The sequence below is a fragment of the Physella acuta genome, unplaced genomic scaffold (genome assembly GCF_028476545.2).
Source record: "Physella acuta isolate Inbredline_101_S28 unplaced genomic scaffold, ASM2847654v3 ptg001779l, whole genome shotgun sequence".
NCBI lineage: Eukaryota > Metazoa > Mollusca > Gastropoda > Physidae > Physella > Physella acuta.
This window is the reverse complement of record NW_026733289.1, coordinates 55154-73156: the sequence shown is the minus strand read 5'-3', so window position 1 is coordinate 73156 and position 18003 is coordinate 55154. Positions and strand designations below refer to the sequence as shown.

The following is an 18003-nucleotide window of genomic DNA, read 5'->3' as shown; positions in this document are numbered from 1 at the left end:
AAAAGTCCATTCTTAATATTATTTTTTTAAACATACAATCGCACACGGAAACCATACCCGAAGCAGTCAACCGATGACAAATGAGTTTTTGATTTAAAGGTCTGATAACGTTAGAATTGGGCATGGCTGAATGCGATGACATTTTTTAAATGGTTTTGTGGTGTTTCCCCAGAAATATTGCCCGATAGCAAACAAATCTTCTCCATGTTAGCAATTCAAAGATTGGTGAGTAAAAATCAATTAATCAAACATAAATTTTCAGCTTATACGAATAACATCTAGATGTTATATATATATATATATATATATATATATATATATATATATATATATATATATATATATATATATATATATATGGGTGAAGGTTAAACTGGATTCACAAGGGTTAGGGTTAGAAGTGCTTAATTAGCAGACTTAGTTTAATGTTTATCCTTGTTTTTAATTCTCCTATGTATTGAGGCTAGGACTATGAAGGATAAAAAAATTCTTGATTTTTAATTATTACTAGACTGCCCGTCATCCGTTGGATAACTGTGGGTTTCGGGGGGTCATCCATAAAAAACATCACGTCTGTCACCTATCGTCATAAAAAACCAGACCCCACATTCAAAAAGATGTTTTTTATCTTTTAAAAACACCAAAAACACCGATTTCGGACTATCCCTTCATATACTGACGTCACAGGTGACCTACTCAACTCTACTTCACCTGCCCAGTGTCCCGCCAAGTCTCAGACAACATGTTTTTATCGTTTAAAAAAAAACGATTCCAGTCGAGCATGTCTCTGACCACACTATCCCTTCATATGCTTGGGAAAAAGAAACAGATTAACTCTACTTCACCTGCCCTGTATCCCGCCAAGTTCAGATAGGCAACTTTATCATAGACCGTCAGGTTTGAAAAGGGAATTTTACTTTACTTTACTCACTACGTCGAGGCCTGCCTGGCTAATGGGAAAACTTTTGAGCCGCTATATCCTTGTCACGATAGTTATTGAACTGTCATTCACGTATTTCTAAAAATAACACCTCCGTCCTCTCAGGTGTCATCCATTTATGAGGCTAACAAAAAGTTGGATTTCGACAGGCGTCCATTTAAAGAACGTCATCCCTGGCATGTACACTGGATATTAAAGTTCACCAAAAGTAAAAGCCTATAAGTGTTTTTAAAAGTTTAAATCATAGAGTGTTCAAACCAGATGCATGTCATTTATGTGTCAGAATTCGACCGCTGTTTGTGTTCTTAACTAAAATTAACCCAATTTATTGTCATAAGCAAACGCTGTCTGGGCTGGTATTTATACTAGTTTGATATTTGGATCAAAATTGAAATAAACTTGTGATTCAAATATTAAAACCTTGGCTTTTATAGTAAAAAAAAATCACTTCAAAGGGAAATTTACTATGATTGAAAAAGGAAATTTGGGGGCCCCTAAAAATCGGGGGGCCCTGGCTGCAGCCCCCTCAGCACCCCCTTAATCCGCCACTGTGAACGGTGTCGCTGCAATTCACTTTTATTATTTTTATATACCGTATATAGAGAAAAATCGGACCCTCCCGTGGCGCCGCCCTTGCGAAATTAAAAATTATTTTTTTACAGAACCCTTTCCTAGAGTGGTATAATGAACTCCCCAAAGTCTCATGGCTATCGGATGAACGATGCCAAACCAAAATCGACTTTTATTTTTATATACCGTATATAGAAAAAAACAAATCGCGCCCTGTCGGGGCGCCACCCCTGCGAATTTGAAATATTTTTCTTTCGCAGAAACCTCCCCAGGAATATTCTCAACAACTTCCCAAAGTTTCACGGCGATGTGATGAGAGGTGTAGTAATGCATAAAGGACACACACACATACTAGCTTTTTATATATATAGATAGAAAGATAGAAGAAGAAGATAGACCAGGGGTCTCCAAACTACGGCCCGCGGGCCGGATGCGGCCCGCGAGGTCTTCTCATCCGGCCCGCGGAGATCTTTTTGTCAACGAAAAAAAATGTTTGTTGGAGGTGGCTGAAATGGCGTGACGTTTAAAAAAGTCGATGTTCACCTCCATCCCCTTTTTTGCACAAAACCACCCCACTGAAATAATGTCATGGAGTTTAGTTCGAAACCCTCAAATCAAATTGAAAATGTACCATTGGGTGCAAATGTAGCATTGCCATTCGTGTTGCAGACATTGGTGAAAACATTGTGAATCAAATAGCGAAAAATGCAAGCAAGTTTCGCCATTTTTCAATTGCAACTGATGAGTCGCTGGACAGCTGTTCCACATCTCAACTGCTCGTGTTCATTAGAGGTGTGGATGAAAACAAGAACACAAGAGATGGTTTCCCTACATAACATGTATGGTACTGTTACCGGAGAGGATATATTCAATGAGTTAAAAAAAAACATTTGCTGATTATAACTTGAGCTGGACTAACTTCTGTTACCTGACTGTTGATGGAGGAAAGTACATGAGTGGCATAAAGAAAGGCTTGGTTGGACAAGCGAATGAGAAATCATTCTACAACCAATGTCCCTGCACTGTATTCTTCACCAGGAAGATTTGTGTACTAAATATGTGGGCATTAGCAGTGTACTAAATCCCTTGATGAAGATGGTGAATTTAATAAGGTCACATGGGCTCATCCATAGATACAAACAGAATCGCAAGATTTACTATATTACACAGCAGTAAGATGGCTAAGTTGTGTGAAAGTTTTGAGCAGAGTATTGAAATGTGTGTGTGTATATATATATATATATATATATATATATATATATATATATATATATATATATATATATATATATATATATATATATATATATAAAATTTCGTTGGGGGGGGGGGGGGGGGGGTAGACGGTAGAGGTTCTTCTGGGGGGGGGGGGGGAAGGGGCGCCACCCCGAAGAGATGCCTGGATGAAACTCTGGCCCGCGAACTGATATTTGATAGTTAATGCGGCCCTCGGGCTGAAAAGTTTGGAGACCCCTGAGATAGACGAAGATCTGAAATTATCTAGATCTAGATAGAATTGAGGTGAACAATGTAGACAGGTGGATGTGCAGTAGTTTTTGCGTAGCTTTTGCTAGATCTAGATCTAATCATTAGACCTATTCTAGCTAGATAGATCTAGATCTAGATAGATAAATCACAAATATTTATATCAATTAAGGACTAAAAAATGTATTATGATTATAAAATGGATTGTATTTTTATCTAATTAATGTTTGGTATGTATCTAATTAATCTTTGGTTTTACCTAGATTCTACATCTAGATCTATAAATAACGCTTGGCCACCTGATATTTTGTAGATTGTAGAGCTAGAGAAATTTATTGTAAAACTAAATGAAAAAGACAGTTGAAAATTTATATAAGTGTTGGAACGTAATAAAAACAGCAAACGGACGTATTGTTAAAGTTATGGCCGACAGAAAATTAGCTTTAGAACGCGTTAAACTTTTGAATGGGCCACAAAGTCTATGATCGAACCCGCCATGTTATTGTACTAAAAAGTTAAAAAAAACTTGTGACGTCACTATTCAGTCAAAGAAAGCCATTGTTCTAAAACTTTAAAATTAATTTGATTAATCTACATATGAATAAATCAATAAATTAATTAACGTCTTTAAATAAATTTGTGATTAACAGTCTGTCTGAAAACAAAAATTGTTCTCTACCTACATACTATTTTACAGTTCTACATATAGCGTAGATCCATTTACAATAGTCAATCAGACAAACAAATAAATATTCAAACATGTAAACAAACTTGAGTTTTAGTATTATATATAGATATAGATAACTAGTGGCGCTAGTGTTAATAATATTTATATATTTCTAGAAAGAGATTGGTTATTTTTAAAATGAGTTAAAATGAGTTTAACAAAAAAAGTTTATTGTTAGGATTAGTGCTAGTGTTATGATAAGTGGATAGTGTTAGGATTAGTGCTAGTGTTAGGATTATGATTAGTGCTAGGATTAGTGCTAGGGTTAGGAATCTACTTCCCCGCCGGTCACGTCAGAACAAACAGCTGCTGCAGTTGACGAAAAATTTATTGATGCTGGCGCAGCAAGCCGTGGTGGTACCAGACGCGTGGCTATTGGACGGTGTCTTGCTGACGTCACGCCCCCAGTGCCGACGTACAAGTTCTTCAGTTTCCCAAGTTTAGATTAGTAGAACAGTGTAGACGTACAAGTTCTTCAGTTTCCCAAGTTTAGATTAGTATAACAGTGTAGACGTACAAGTTCTTCAGTTTCCCAAGTTTAGATTAGTATAACAGTGTAGACGTACAAGTTCTTCAGTTTCCCAAGTTTAGATTAGTAGAACAGTGTAGACGTACAAGTTCTTCAGTTTCCCAAGTTTAGATTAGTAGAACAGTGTAGACGTACAAGTTCTTCAGTTTCCCAAGTTTAGATTAGTAGAATAATGTAGACATGTGGATGTACAGTAGACCATTACATTTGAGGTGAACAATTTAGACAGGTGGATGTGCAGAATAAAAGAAGACATTTTCTTGCCGTAAAGTCAGCCCCGTGATTTATGTGACACGTTTATTATGGGAGCTAGTCGTGTGCAGCAGTTGTGGACCCATGTGTTGTGGACACATGTGTTGTGGACACATGTGTACAAGATGCCGGTATGTGCAAGTTTCAACGACACGGCCCGATTGTATCGTGACGTATTCGAGCCGTACAACCGGAGAATCCGGCCCGTACTGAACCAAACAAGCCCCATCCCAGTCTACGTGCGCTTCTATTTGATCCACCTCCTCAGTATCGTTGAGCTGCAACAGAAACTCGAGTTCAACGCATGGGTCAACTTCACGTGGGTGGACGAGCTCCGAACCTGGGACCCTAAAAACTATGATGGAATAAACATGGTCCATCCCGAGCCCCTGGACATCTGGCGGCCCAGGACACTCGTGTCAAACTCTGTCATCGCCAGAGATATTTTCCTCGACGATTATTCCCCGGTCACCGTCTACTTTAACGGAGTTTCCCGATGGTATCCGGGCGGGATTTTCTCGGCCTCCTGCATTCTTGACATCACGTGTTTCCCGTTTGACGAGCAGTCTTGCTACATTGAGATATTTGCCAATGACTATTCAGAAGAAATTGAGTTCATACCAACATTTCCTTACGTCATCAACAACACGTACATCTCCAACGGCGAGTGGGACCTTGTAGCGTCCACCATCAGCACTGATCACCCAGTGTACGGTGACGAGGTCTTCACTCGCCTCACCGTGTCCATGACCTTCAAAAGACGACCCGAATTCTACCTGGTCAACGTCTTGATCCCCGTCATCTTCATGTCCGTCTTGTCGTCCTTCGTCTTCGTCCTGCCCGACGAGTGCGGCGAACGTGCGTCCTTCTCCATCACGGTCCTGCTGTCGCTCTCAGTCTTTATGGGCATCGTGTCGGGCCAACTGCCGCACAACTCCGACACGTTTCCAATCATCATCACATACTTGTTTTTCCTGCTGCTGCATAATGGCTTGTGTGTTGTCTTTAGCGTCTGTCAGCTGCGACTCATCCAGCTCAACGTCTTGAAAAGTGCAGGTTTCAAACAAATGGAAATCTCCCAGCATTCACCGTATAAAATATCGTCCAGAACATACAAACTCTCAACGCCAGATACCCCTGGTAAACGTCACAGGGACAACTCAATCCAACATTTTGCTCAGCCTTTTCTTGGGAAGATTTTTCAAGACAAGACAGGCGATGGTAACCGTAGGCCAAAACATGAGACCATTTCAAAACATGAGACCATCTCAAAACATGAGACCATCTTAGAGTTTCCCAAACACGGCGATGACTTGGACTCTACCCCGGCAGACAAGGAGTCAAATTTTCGCTCCAAATTCAAAGTGTACGTGTGCTCAAACAAAACTGCCGAGAAAAACGCCATTTACCATCGTTTGAAAGGTCTGCTGGCCTTTTGCAGGAAATGGTTTTTTAGGGGCAGCGTGTGTCTTTTTCTATTTTCTAACGTAGCGTGGATCGTCATCTCAACTTACTTTTTATATCGGCTGGGTACTCAGTGCTAGATTATTGAGGTACTCAGTGCTAGATCGTTAACGTACTTCGTGCTAGATTATTGAGGTACTAGTGCTAGATCGTCATCTCAACTTACTTTTTATATCGGCTGGGTACTCATCGCTAGATTGTTGGCGTACTGCGTGCTATATTGAGGTACTCAGTGCTACACTTATGTTATTAGATACTAGTTGCTTTATATATGTATATATATATATAAATTGTTACGACGGTGAGCACAGTGGACATGACTATTTTAGGAGGGGGTTGAGACACAGACAGCTAGAGGTAGCAGACTAACGGGGCGATTATCGTGTGCTGGTGGCAAGCTACGGTATGTCTGTAGACTTTGAATTGATCGTTATGGACAAGTAGGATATTCGGATTAAGGACTTTTTATTCTCTAGTAGTAGACTAGATAGAAGTATTGGTCTGATTTTTTTTCATGTGGTGGCTGCTTAAGGGTAATTATTGTATACTTATAGTGGCATTAAATAGTAGTAGTCATTGAAAATGGTGTTTATTCATTATTAGTTTGTGCAGAGGCGTAGCGACCCTTCCCGGCGCCCAGGGACAAACTTTCAATTTGTTTTTCCAACCCATTTTGGCACCCCCCTAAGGTCGGCGCCCGGGGACATATGTCCCCCCCCCCCCCCGCTACGCCTCTGAGCTTGTGTATAGGATTAGAGAAGGAGGTAGTAACAATATGTATGTGTGTGTGTATATATATATATATATATATATATATATATATATATATATAGCTGCCGCTGCTACTACTACTACTTAGTTACACACATATATATATATCTATATATATATAAATGAAAGTATATTTGTGAGTGGGTTTATTTGTCCTGCACCTTACATCTGATCGCTATGAAACTTTGGGGAGTTGATGAGAAAACTCCAGGGGAGGTTTCTTCAGCGTCCCTAACACCTATGAAACTTTGGGGAGTTGATGAGAAAACTCCAGGGGAGGTTTCTTCAGCGTCCCTAACACCTATGAAACTTTGGGGAGTTGATGAGAAAACTCCAGGGGAGGTTTCTTCAGCGTCCCTAACACCTATGAAACTTTGGGGAGTTGATGAGAAAACTCCAGGGGAGGTTTCTTCAGCGTCCCTAACACCTATGAAACTTTGGGGAGTTGATGAGAATACTCCAGGGGAGGTTTCTTCAGCGTCCCTAACACCTATGAAACTTTGGGGAGTTGATGAGAAAACTCCAGGGGAGGTTTCTTCAGCGTCCCTAACACCTATGAAACTTTGGGGAGTTGATGAGAAAACTCCAGGGGAGGTTTCTTCAGCGTCCCTAACACCTATGAAACTTTGGGGAGTTGATGAGAAAACTCCAGGGGAGGTTTCTTCAGCGTCCCTAACACCTAGACAGTCATATAAGTGTCAATGTTACACTGAGAGATTAACGATACAAGGTCCCACTCACCATTGGAGATGTAGGTCTTATGGATGGACAGTAGTGTTGGAAAACCGGTGCCACGACAAATATGATCCCAGAAAAAAAAAGCGCAGGCATTATTTATATTTAAATGACTCAGAAAACAAGATCACACATCTAAGAATATAGGATTGGTAACGCAAAGCTAAAATCCTCTTAAAATATTTTGTCAGACATTCTTATGAGACCGCGTGGACACTTACATGAACAAGTGAAGTGAGACAGTGATAAAATTACATTTAAAAAATAAAAATAAAAGTGATTATGTAATCTGTAACTAAGTGTATTCTATCATGCAACACCAAATGAGTACACACTTGAATTTCTTTAAAAAATAATATTAAGTCTTTTAATTCTGTATTCTGGAGTAGCATTACAGTTGATATATTTTTGTGTAAGTTAAAGACCGTAGTCAGCTGTTGTGCACAAAGGCCAATATCACCTCTCATTAATTGGCTTAAGTTCCTAGATTTTTGTCAAGATTTAGTGAACATTTTTTGGAAGACACTTGCTGCATTCTGTTTAATAAAGCAGCGGGGTGTGTATTGGCAAGTTTTTTAATAGAGCCCAATATGTGACAAACAAGAAACTGTTGCAGTCAATACAACTTTGATGCAATGGATCAGTTACAAAAACAAAAAATTATGAATAATTTCTAAGTCAGAAATACAGTAAATAATCCCTGAGTAAAGCATATGAATTAAAGACAAAGACACACTGAGTGTATCTAATCTGAATAAAATAAACCAGGCTCATTTGAAAACAAGTTTTAGGCAACCTTTGATGCTGGATAGAAATATACCCTCAGTTGTTTGGCCTCCTCTGCCATTTCTTCTTCTGATCTTAATTTGGTCTGCTCATTCCAACCTTTATCGTGATTCTGTAGCTGAAGAGAGACATTTGGTTCAAATTATTTTTGTATCAAAAGAAGGCTAAAAAAAATAATTTTTCAAAAGAATACAAAAAAAAAAAGAATGCTAAAATCAATTGATCACATTTTGACATCTTGTCCTGTTTGCACCCAGGAAGCATGGGGCAGATGAATTAGAGTTCACCTGAATCATAGAGCTCGGCATTGCAAGGGGATAGTGTGGTCAGCAGCCTTAGTTTCCCTTATGTGAGTCAGCATAGATGTCATCATTCTCACTTACATGGTCATAGATGTCATCATTCTCACTTACATGATCATAGATGTCATCATTCTTACTTACATGGTCATAGATGTCATCATTCTCACTTACATGGTCATAGATGTCATCATTCTTACTTACATGGTCATAGATGTCATCATTCTTACTTACATGGTCATAGATGTCATCATTCTTACTTACATGGTCATAGATGTCATCATTCTCACTTACATGGTCATAGATGTCATCATTCTTACTTACATGGTCATAGATGTCATCATTCTTACTTACATGGTCATAGATGTCATCATTCTCACTAAAGTCTCCATGTTTTCGGGGCAGTATGTGAGCATGAACATGCTGGAAAATAAATCAAGGCAAAATGTTTTTAAATTGACCTTGAGGAAATACAATCAAGGCAAAATGTTTTTAAATTAAACCTTGAGGAAATACAATCAAGGCAAAATGTTTTTAAATTAAACCTTGAGGAAATACAATCAAGGCAAAATGTTTTTAAATTAAACCTTGAGGAAATACAACCAAGGCAAAATGTTTTTAAATTGACCTTGAGGAAATACAATCAAGGCAAAATGTTTTTAAATTAAACCTTGAGGAAATACAATCAAGGCAAAATGTTTTTAAATTAAACCTTGAGGAAATACAATCAAGGCAAAATGTTTTTAAATTAAACCTTGAGGAAATACAACCAAGGCAAAATGTTTTTAAATTAAACCTTGAGGAAATACAATCAAGGCAAAATGTTTTTAAATTAAACCTTGAGGAAATACAATCAAGGCAAAATGTTTTTAAATTAAACCTTGAGGAAATACAATCAAGGCAAAATGTTTTTAAATTGACCTTGAGGAAATACAATCAAGGCAAAATGTTTTTAAATTGACCTTGAGGAAATACAATCAAGGCAAAATGTTTTTAAATTGACCTTGAGGAAATACAATCAAGGCAAAATGTTTTTAAATTGACCTTGAGGAAATACAATCAAGGCAAAATGTTTTTAAATTAAACCTTGAGGAAATACAATCAAGGCAAAATGTTTTTAAATTGACCTTGAGGAAATACAATCAAGGCAAAATGTTTTTAAATTGACCTTGAGGAAATACAATCAAGGCAAAGTGTTTTTTAATTAAACCTTGAGGAAATACAATCAAGGCAAAATGTTTTCTAATTAAACCTTGAGGAAATACATCCATAAAATTAAAAAGTCCAGAAAGTTTTTTTTAAGTATGGTTTAAATAAACCGGGAGTGATCTCCCCTAAACTTTCTCGATTATTCATTATAAAATATTACACTACGTGGGGTGGCAACTAGGGATATAGACATGATTTTTACAAGCTTTTATTTGAATCTTTAGTATCTATTGGATACCTTTACTAATATTTAGGAAGAGACCCAAAGTCTTCTTTATAGTTATTTAAATAGTAATGTATAATTTATTGTTTACTTTTTGTGCATTATTACATAAAAGCTTGTGTAATAAAAAAGTTTTTTATGAAATTTTTAATCCATTTTAAATTACTTAAACTTTTAAAAAGAAAAAAAAAAGAAAAAGAATTGAAAAACTAAAAGTAGAATAAGTTCCACTCCGGAGTTATCAGAAATAGCCGAAAAGTTGACACAGAACTAGAAATTTGATATAATAATTATATATGAAATTTAATCAAACTAGATGTATGAAATTTAATCAAACTAGATGTAACGGTACTTAAGTTATCCTGTTCACAGACACACATACACAGACAGAATTACAAAGCTCAGTTTTTCAGACTCAATTACGCATAAAACAACAAAATTTCTATAACTGGATTTATAATTTTTGCCCTATTAAAATAAATCTTCTATACTCAGGATGAGTCAAAATTTCAAGTGATTTTTGTGCACGATTACAATACTTTCTCTATACTCTGTATACGAGAAAGTAAAAATCTAGTAAGAAAATTTATGTAAAGCTAAAATTCCATTAAAAATACATATGTATTTGGGTGAGGGTATATGTTTACTTTATACTTATTATGTATTTGGGGAAGGGTATATGTATACATATGTATTTGGGGGAGGGTAAACGAATACATTTGAATTTGTGAGAAGGTATATGTATACTTTTGTATTTGGGGGAGGGTATATGTACACTTTTGTATTTGGGGGAGGGTATAATGTAAATATATTTATCACCTTTTGCCATTTGTGCTCAAAACACATGGGGCAGATAAATTTGAGTTCATCTGACTCGATGTCCTTGATGGGGCAGATAAAGTTGAGTTCATCTGACTCAATGTCCTTGGCATAAAAGGGAATAATGTGCCTTTGTTTCCCTAACGTGAGTTAGGTACCCATCAGAGCTGGGTGGACTCAGGCACTTTTGCCTGATTTGAACCCGGATTCAAACTTTAGACTATTGGGTTAGCAATCCCAAATACATATGTAGAAGGGCCTAATAACATTCTTAATGCGGCGGGGCGCATTATACTACTTAACTGTATGAGAGATACTCTCCTGTCTGGATATGTTTTCCACGAAATTGTCACATGACCTGCGATACTTTAGGTGATACAATCACATGCCCTGCTCTACTTTAGGTGATACAATCACATGCCCTGCTCTACTTTAGGTGATACAATCACATGCCCTGCTCTACTTTAGGTGATACAATCACATGCCCTGCTCTACTTTAGGTGATACAATCACATGCCCTGCTCTACTTTAGGTGATACAATCACCTGCCCTACTTTAGGTGATACAATCACATGCCCTGCTCTACTTTAGGTGATACAATAACATGCCATGCTCTACTTTAGGTGATACAATCACATGCCCTGCTCTACTTTAGGTGATACAATCACATGCCCTGCTCTACTTTAGGTGATACAATCACATGCCCCGCTCTACTTTAGGTGATACAATCACATGCCCTGCTCTACTTTAGGTGATACAATCACATGCCCCGCTCTACTTTAGGTGATACAATCACATGCCCTGCTCTACTTTAGGTGATACAATCACATGCCCCGCTCTACTTTAGGTGATACAATCACATGCCCTGCTCTACTTTAGGTGATACAATCACATGCCCTGCTCTACTTTAGGTGATACAATCACATGCCCTGCTCTACTTTAGGTGATACAATCACCTGCCCTACTTTAGGTGATACAATCACATGCCCTGCTCTACTTTAGGTGATACAATCACATGCCCTGCTCTACTTTAGGTGATACAATCACATGCCCTGCTCTACTTTAGGTGATACAATCACATGCCCCGCTCTACTTTAGGTGATACAATCACATGCCCTGCTCTACTTTAGGTGATACAATCACATGCCCCGCTCTACTTTAGGTGATACAATCACATGCCCTGCTCTACTTTAGGTGATACAATAACAAGCCCTGCTCTACTTTAGGTGATACAATCACATGCCCTGCTCTACTTTAGGTGATACAATCACATGCCCTGCTTTAGGTGATACAATCACATGCCCTGTCCTACTTTAGGTGATACAATCACATGCCCTACTTTAGGTAATACAATCACATGCCCTGCTCTACTTTAGGTGATACAATCACATGCCCTGCTCTACTTTAGGTGATACAATCACATGCCATGCTCTACTTTAGGTGATACAATCACATGCCCTGCTCTACTTTAGGTGATACAATCACATGCCCTACTTTAGGTGATACAATCACCTGCCCTACTTTAGGTGATACAATCACATGCCCTGCTCTACTTTAGGTGATACAATCACATGCCCTGCTCTACTTTAGGTGATACAATCATATGCCCTGCTCTACTTTAGGTGATAGAATCACATGCCCTACTATACTTTAGGTGATACAATCATATGCCTTGCTCTACTTTAGGTGATACAATCACATGCCCTGCCCTACTTTAGGTGATACAATCACATGCCCTGCTCTACTTTAGGTGATACAATCACATGTCCTGCTCTACTTTAGGTGATACAATCACATGCTCTGCTCTACTTTAGGTGATACAATCACATGCCCTGCTCTACTTTAGGTGATACAATCACATGCCCTACTTTAGGTGATACAATCACATGCCCTGCCCTACTTTAGGTGATTCAATCACATGCCCTGCTCTACTTTAGGTGATACAATCACATGCTCTACTTTAGGTGATACAATCACATGCCCTGCTCTACTTTAAGTGATACAATCACATGCCCTGCTATACTTTAAGTGATACCTCACCTGAACAGTCTGACCTGCTTCCATACCATCTTGGATGGCTATAGTTGAGGATGGAGCATTGAAATGCTTCTTTAATACATCAACTATTTTTTGGACAGTCAAGAAAAGGTCAGTGACCTCTGCAGGATTAAGGTCAGATAATCTAGCAGCAGCACGAATTGGTGCCACAAGGGCATCTTGGGTTAAAGGTTAAGGAATGGTCAAGAGAAAACTAACAGTGGACAGTAGCTGATATATTAGATGTTAAGTGGACATCTAGTGGTGGACATCTAGTGTTAAAGTGGACATCTAGTGGTAAAGTGGACATCTAGTGGTAAAGTGGACATCTAGTGGTAAAGTGGACATCTAGTAGTAAAGTGGACATCTAGTGGTAAAGTGGACATCTAGTGGTGGACATCTAGTGTTAAAGTGGACATCTAGTGGTAAAGTGGACATCTAGTGGTAAAGTGGACATCTAGTGGTAAAGTGGACATCTAGTGGTAAAGTGGACATCTAGTGGTAAAGTGGACATCTAGTGGTAAAGTGGACATCTAGTGGTAAAGTGGACATCTAGTGGTAAAGTGGACATCTAGTGGTAAAGTGGACATCTAGTGGTAAAGTGGACATCTAGTGGTAAAGTGGACATCTAGTGGTAAAGTGGACATCTAGTGGTAAAGTGGACATCTAGTGGTGGACATCTAGTGGTGGACATCTAGTGGTAAAGTGGACATCTAGTGGTAAAGTGGACATCTAGTGGTGGACATCTAGTGGTGGACATCTAGTGGTAAAGTGGACATCTAGTGGTAAAGTGGACATCTAGTGGTGGACATCTAGTGGTAAAGTGGACATCTAGTGGTAAAGTGGACATCTAGTGGTGGACATCTAGTGGTAAAGTGGACATCTAGTGGTGGACATCTAGTGGTGGACATCTAGTGGTGGACATCTAGTGGTGGACATCTAGTGGTGGACATCTAGTGGTAAAGTGGACATCTAGTGGTAAAGTGGACATCTAGTGGTGGACATCTAGTGGTGGACATCTAGTGGTAAAGTGGACATCTAGTGGTAAAGTGGACATCTAGTGGTGGACATCTAGTGGTAAAGTGGACATCTAGTGGTAAAGTGGACATCTAGTGGTGGACATCTAGTGGTAAAGTGGACATCTAGTGGTGGACATCTAGTGGTGGACATCTAGTGGTAAAGTGGACATCTAGTGGTAAAGTGGACATCTAGTGGTGGACATCTAGTGGTAAAGTGGACATCTAGTGGTAAAGTGGACATCTAGTGGTGGACATCTAGTGGTGGACATCTAGTGGTGGACATCTAGTGGTAAAGTGGACATCTAGTGGTAAAGTGGACATCTAGTGGTAAAGTGGACATCTAGTGGTGGACATCTAGTGGTAAAGTGGACATCTAGTGGTGGACATCTATTGGTGGACATCTAGTGGTAAAGTGGACATCTAGTGGTGTGGTGGACATCTAGTGGTGGACATCTAGAGGTGGACATCTAGTGGTGGACATCTAGTGGTGGACATCTAGTGGTAAAGTGGACATCTAGTGGTGGACATCTAGTGGTGGACATCTAGTGGTAGACATCTAGTGGTGGACATCTAGTGGTGGACATCTAGTGGTGGACATCTAGTGGTAAAGTGGACATCTAGTGGTAAAGTGGACATCTAGTGGTGTGGTGGACATCTAGTGGTAAAGTGGACATCTAGTGGTGGACATCTAGTGGTGGACATCTAGTGGTGGACATCTAGTGGTGGACATCTACTGGTAAAGTGGACATCTAGTGGTGCGGTGGACATCTAATGGTAAAGTGGACATCTAGTGGTAAAGTGGACATCTAGTGGTGGACATCTAGTGGTAAAGTGGACATCTAGTGGTGTGGTGGAATCTAGTGGTAAAGTGGACATCTAGTGGTGGACATCTAGTGGTAAAGTGGACATCTAGTGGTGGACATCTAGTGGTAAAGTGGACATCTAGTGGTAAAGTGGACATCTAGTGGTAAAGTGGACATCTAGTGGTAAAGTGGACATCTAGTGGTAAAGTGGACATCTAGTGGTAAAGTGGACATCTAGTGGTGGACATCTAGTGGTAAAGTGGACATCTAGTGGTGGACATCTAGTGGTGGACATCTAGTGGTAAAGTGGACATCTAGTGGTGGACATCTAGTGGTAAAGTGGACATCTAGTGGTAAAGTGGACATCTAGTGGTGGACATCTAGTGGTAAAGTGGACATCTAGTGGTAAAGTGGAATCTAGTGGTAAAGTGGACATCTAGTGGTGGACATCTAGTGGTAAAGTGGACATCTAGTGGTGGACATCTAGTGGTAAAGTGGACGTCTAGTGGTAAAGTGGACATCTAGTGGTGTGGTGGACATCTAGTGGTAAAGTGGACATCTAGTGGTGGACATCTAGTGGTGGACATCTAGTGGTAAAGTGGACATCTAATGGTAAAGTGGACATCTAATGGTAAAGTGGACATCTAGTGGTGGACATCTAGTGGTAAAGTGGACATCTAGTGGTAAAGTGGACATCTAGTGGTGGACATCTAGTGGTAAAGTGGACATCTAGTGGTAAAGTGGACATCTAGTGGTAAAGTGGACATCTAGTGGTAAAGTGGACATCTAGTGGTAAAGTGGACATCTAGTGGTAAAATGGACATCTAGTGGTAAAGTGGACATCTAGTGGTAAAGTGGACATCTAGTGGTAAAATGGACATCTAGTGGTGGACATCTAGTGGTGGACATCTAGTGGTAAAGTGGACATCTAGTGGTGGACATCTAGTGGTGGACATCTTGTGGTAAAGTGGACATCTAGTGGTAAAGTGGACATCTAGTGGTGGACATCTAGTGGTGGACATCTAGTGGTAAAGTGGACATCTAGTGGTGGACATCTAATGGTAAAGTGGACATCTAGTGGTAAAGTGGACATCTAGTGGTGTGGTGGACATCTAGTGGTAAAGTGGACATCTAGTGGTAAAGTGGACATCTAGTGGTGGACATCTAGTGGTAAAGTGGACATCTAGTGGTGGACATCTAGTGGTGGACATCTAGTGGTAAAGTGGAAACCTAGTGGTGGACATCTAGTGGTAAAGTGGACATCTAGTGGTGTGGTGGACATCTAGTGGTAAAGTGGACATCTAGTGGTGGACATCTAGTGGTGGACATCTAGTGGTAAAGTGGACATCTAGTGGTAAAGTGGACATCTAGTGGTGGACATCTAGTGGTAAAGTGGACATCTAGTGGTGTGGTGGACATCTAGTGGTAAAGTGGACATCTAGTGGTGGACATCTAATGGTGGACATCTAGTGGTAAAGTGGACATCTAGTGGTGTGGTGGACATCTAGTGGTAAAGTGGACATCTAGTGGTGGACATCTAGTGGTGGACATCTAGTGTTAAAGTGGACATCTAGTGGTGTGGTGGACATCTAGTGGTAAAGTGGACATCTAGTGGTAAAGTGGACATCTAGTGGTAAAGTGGACATCTAGTGGTAAAGTGGACATCTAGTGGTAAAGTGGACATCTAGTGGTGGACATCTAGTGTTGGACATCTAGTGGTGGACATCTAGCGGTAAAGTGGACATCTAGTGGTAAAGTGGACATCTAGTGGTAAAGTGGACATCTAGTGGTGGACATCTAGTGGTGGACATCTAGTGGTAAAGTGGACATCTAGTGGTAAAGTGGACATCTAGTGGTGGACATCTAGTGGTAGTGGACATCTAGTGGTAAAGTGGACATCTAGTGGTAAAGTGGACATCTAGTGGTGGACATCTAGTGGTAAAGTGGACATCTAGTGGTAAAGTGGACATCTAGTGGTGGACATCTAGTGGTGGACATCTAGTGGTGGACATCTAGTGGTAAAGTGGACATCTAGTGGTGGACATCTAGTGGTAAAGTGGACATCTAGTGGTGGACATCTAGTGGTAAAGTGGACATCTAGTGGTAAAGTGGACATCTAGTGGTAAAGTGGACATCTAGTGGTGGACATCTAGTGGTGGACATCTAGTGGTAAAGTGGACATCTAGTGGTAAAGTGGACATCTAGTGGTGGACATCTAGTGGTAAAGTGGACATCTAGTGGTAAAGTGGACATCTAGTGGTAAAGTGGACATCTAGTGGTAAAGTGGACATCTAGTGGTGGACATCTAGTGGTAAAGTGGACATCTAGTGGTAAAGTGGACATCTAGTGGTGGACATCTAGTGGTGGACATCTAGTGGTAAAGTGGACATCTAGTGGTAAAGTGGACATCTAGTGGTGGACATCTAGTGGTAGTGGACATCTAGTGGTAAAGTGGACATCTAGTGGTAAAGTGGACATCTAGTGGTGGACATCTAGTGGTAAAGTGGACATCTAGTGGTAAAGTGGACATCTAGTGGTGGACATCTAGTGGTGGACATCTAGTGGTGGACATCTAGTGGTGGACATCTAGTGGTAAAGTGGACATCTAGTGGTGGACATCTAGTGGTAAAGTGGACATCTAGTGGTAAAGTGGACATCTAGTGGTAAAGTGGACATCTAGTGGTGGACATCTAGTGGTGGACATCTAGTGGTAAAGTGGACATCTAGTGGTAAAGTGGACATCTAGTGGTGGACATCTAGTGGTAAAGTGGACATCTAGTGGTAAAGTGGACATCTAGTGGTAAAGTGGACATCTAGTGGTAAAGTGGACATCTAGTGGTGGACATCTAGTGGTAAAGTGGACATCTAGTGGTAAAGTGGACATCTAGTGGTAAAGTGGACATCTAGTGGTGGACATCTAGTGGTGGACATCTAGTGGTGGACATCTAGTGGTAAAGTGGACATCTAGTGGTGGACATCTAGTGGTAAAGTGGACATCTAGTGGTAAAGTGGACATCTAGTGGTGGACATCTAGTGGTGGACATCTAGTGGTGGACATCTAGTGGTAAAGTGGACATCTAGTGGTGGACATCTAGTGGTAAAGTGGACATCTAGTGGTGGACATCTAGTGGTAAAGTGGACATCTAGTGGTAAAGTGGACATCTAGTGGTAAAGTGGACATCTAGTGGTGGACATCTAGTGGTGGACATCTAGTGGTAAAGTGGACATCTAGTGGTAAAGTGGACATCTAGTGGTGGACATCTAGTGGTAAAGTGGACATCTAGTGGTAAAGTGGACATCTAGTGGTAAAGTGGACATCTAGTGGTAAAGTGGAC

General features: G+C 40.0%; 3 protein-coding genes across 7 annotated transcripts in view; 1 reads left to right on the top strand and 2 right to left on the bottom strand.

Annotated features, from left to right (window-relative positions):
* Nucleotides 1-4628: 4628 nt before the first annotated feature.
* On the top strand, nucleotides 4629-6047 carry LOC131930458 (neuronal acetylcholine receptor subunit alpha-6). The gene has a single exon (XM_059286953.1). The coding sequence runs from the start codon at nucleotides 4629-4631 to the stop codon at nucleotides 6045-6047; it is 1419 nt and encodes a 472-aa protein (XP_059142936.1).
* An 837-nt stretch (nucleotides 6048-6884) lies between these two features.
* LOC131930457 (uncharacterized) lies at nucleotides 6885-7940 on the bottom strand. Its single transcript, XM_059286952.1, has 2 exons — nucleotides 7934-7940; nucleotides 6885-7417 (listed from the first exon to the last, which is right to left on the bottom strand). The coding sequence occupies exons 1-2, from the start codon at nucleotides 7938-7940 to the stop codon at nucleotides 6885-6887; spliced, it is 540 nt and encodes a 179-aa protein (XP_059142935.1).
* The window catches only part of LOC131930455 (nitrilase and fragile histidine triad fusion protein NitFhit), a 32096-nt gene continuing 21860 nt past the window's right edge, over nucleotides 7768-18003 (bottom strand). For all 5 annotated transcript variants that reach the window (XM_059286947.1, XM_059286951.1, XM_059286950.1 and 2 more), the window contains exons 9-11: nucleotides 12850-13025; nucleotides 8913-8981; nucleotides 7768-8377 (exon numbers count right to left, since the gene is read on the bottom strand). In XM_059286947.1, the coding sequence (XP_059142930.1) occupies nucleotides 8261-8377; nucleotides 8913-8981; nucleotides 12850-13025 (362 nt within the window). In that variant the 3' untranslated portion in view covers nucleotides 7768-8260. The remainder of the gene's footprint in view (nucleotides 8378-8912; nucleotides 8982-12849; nucleotides 13026-18003) is intronic.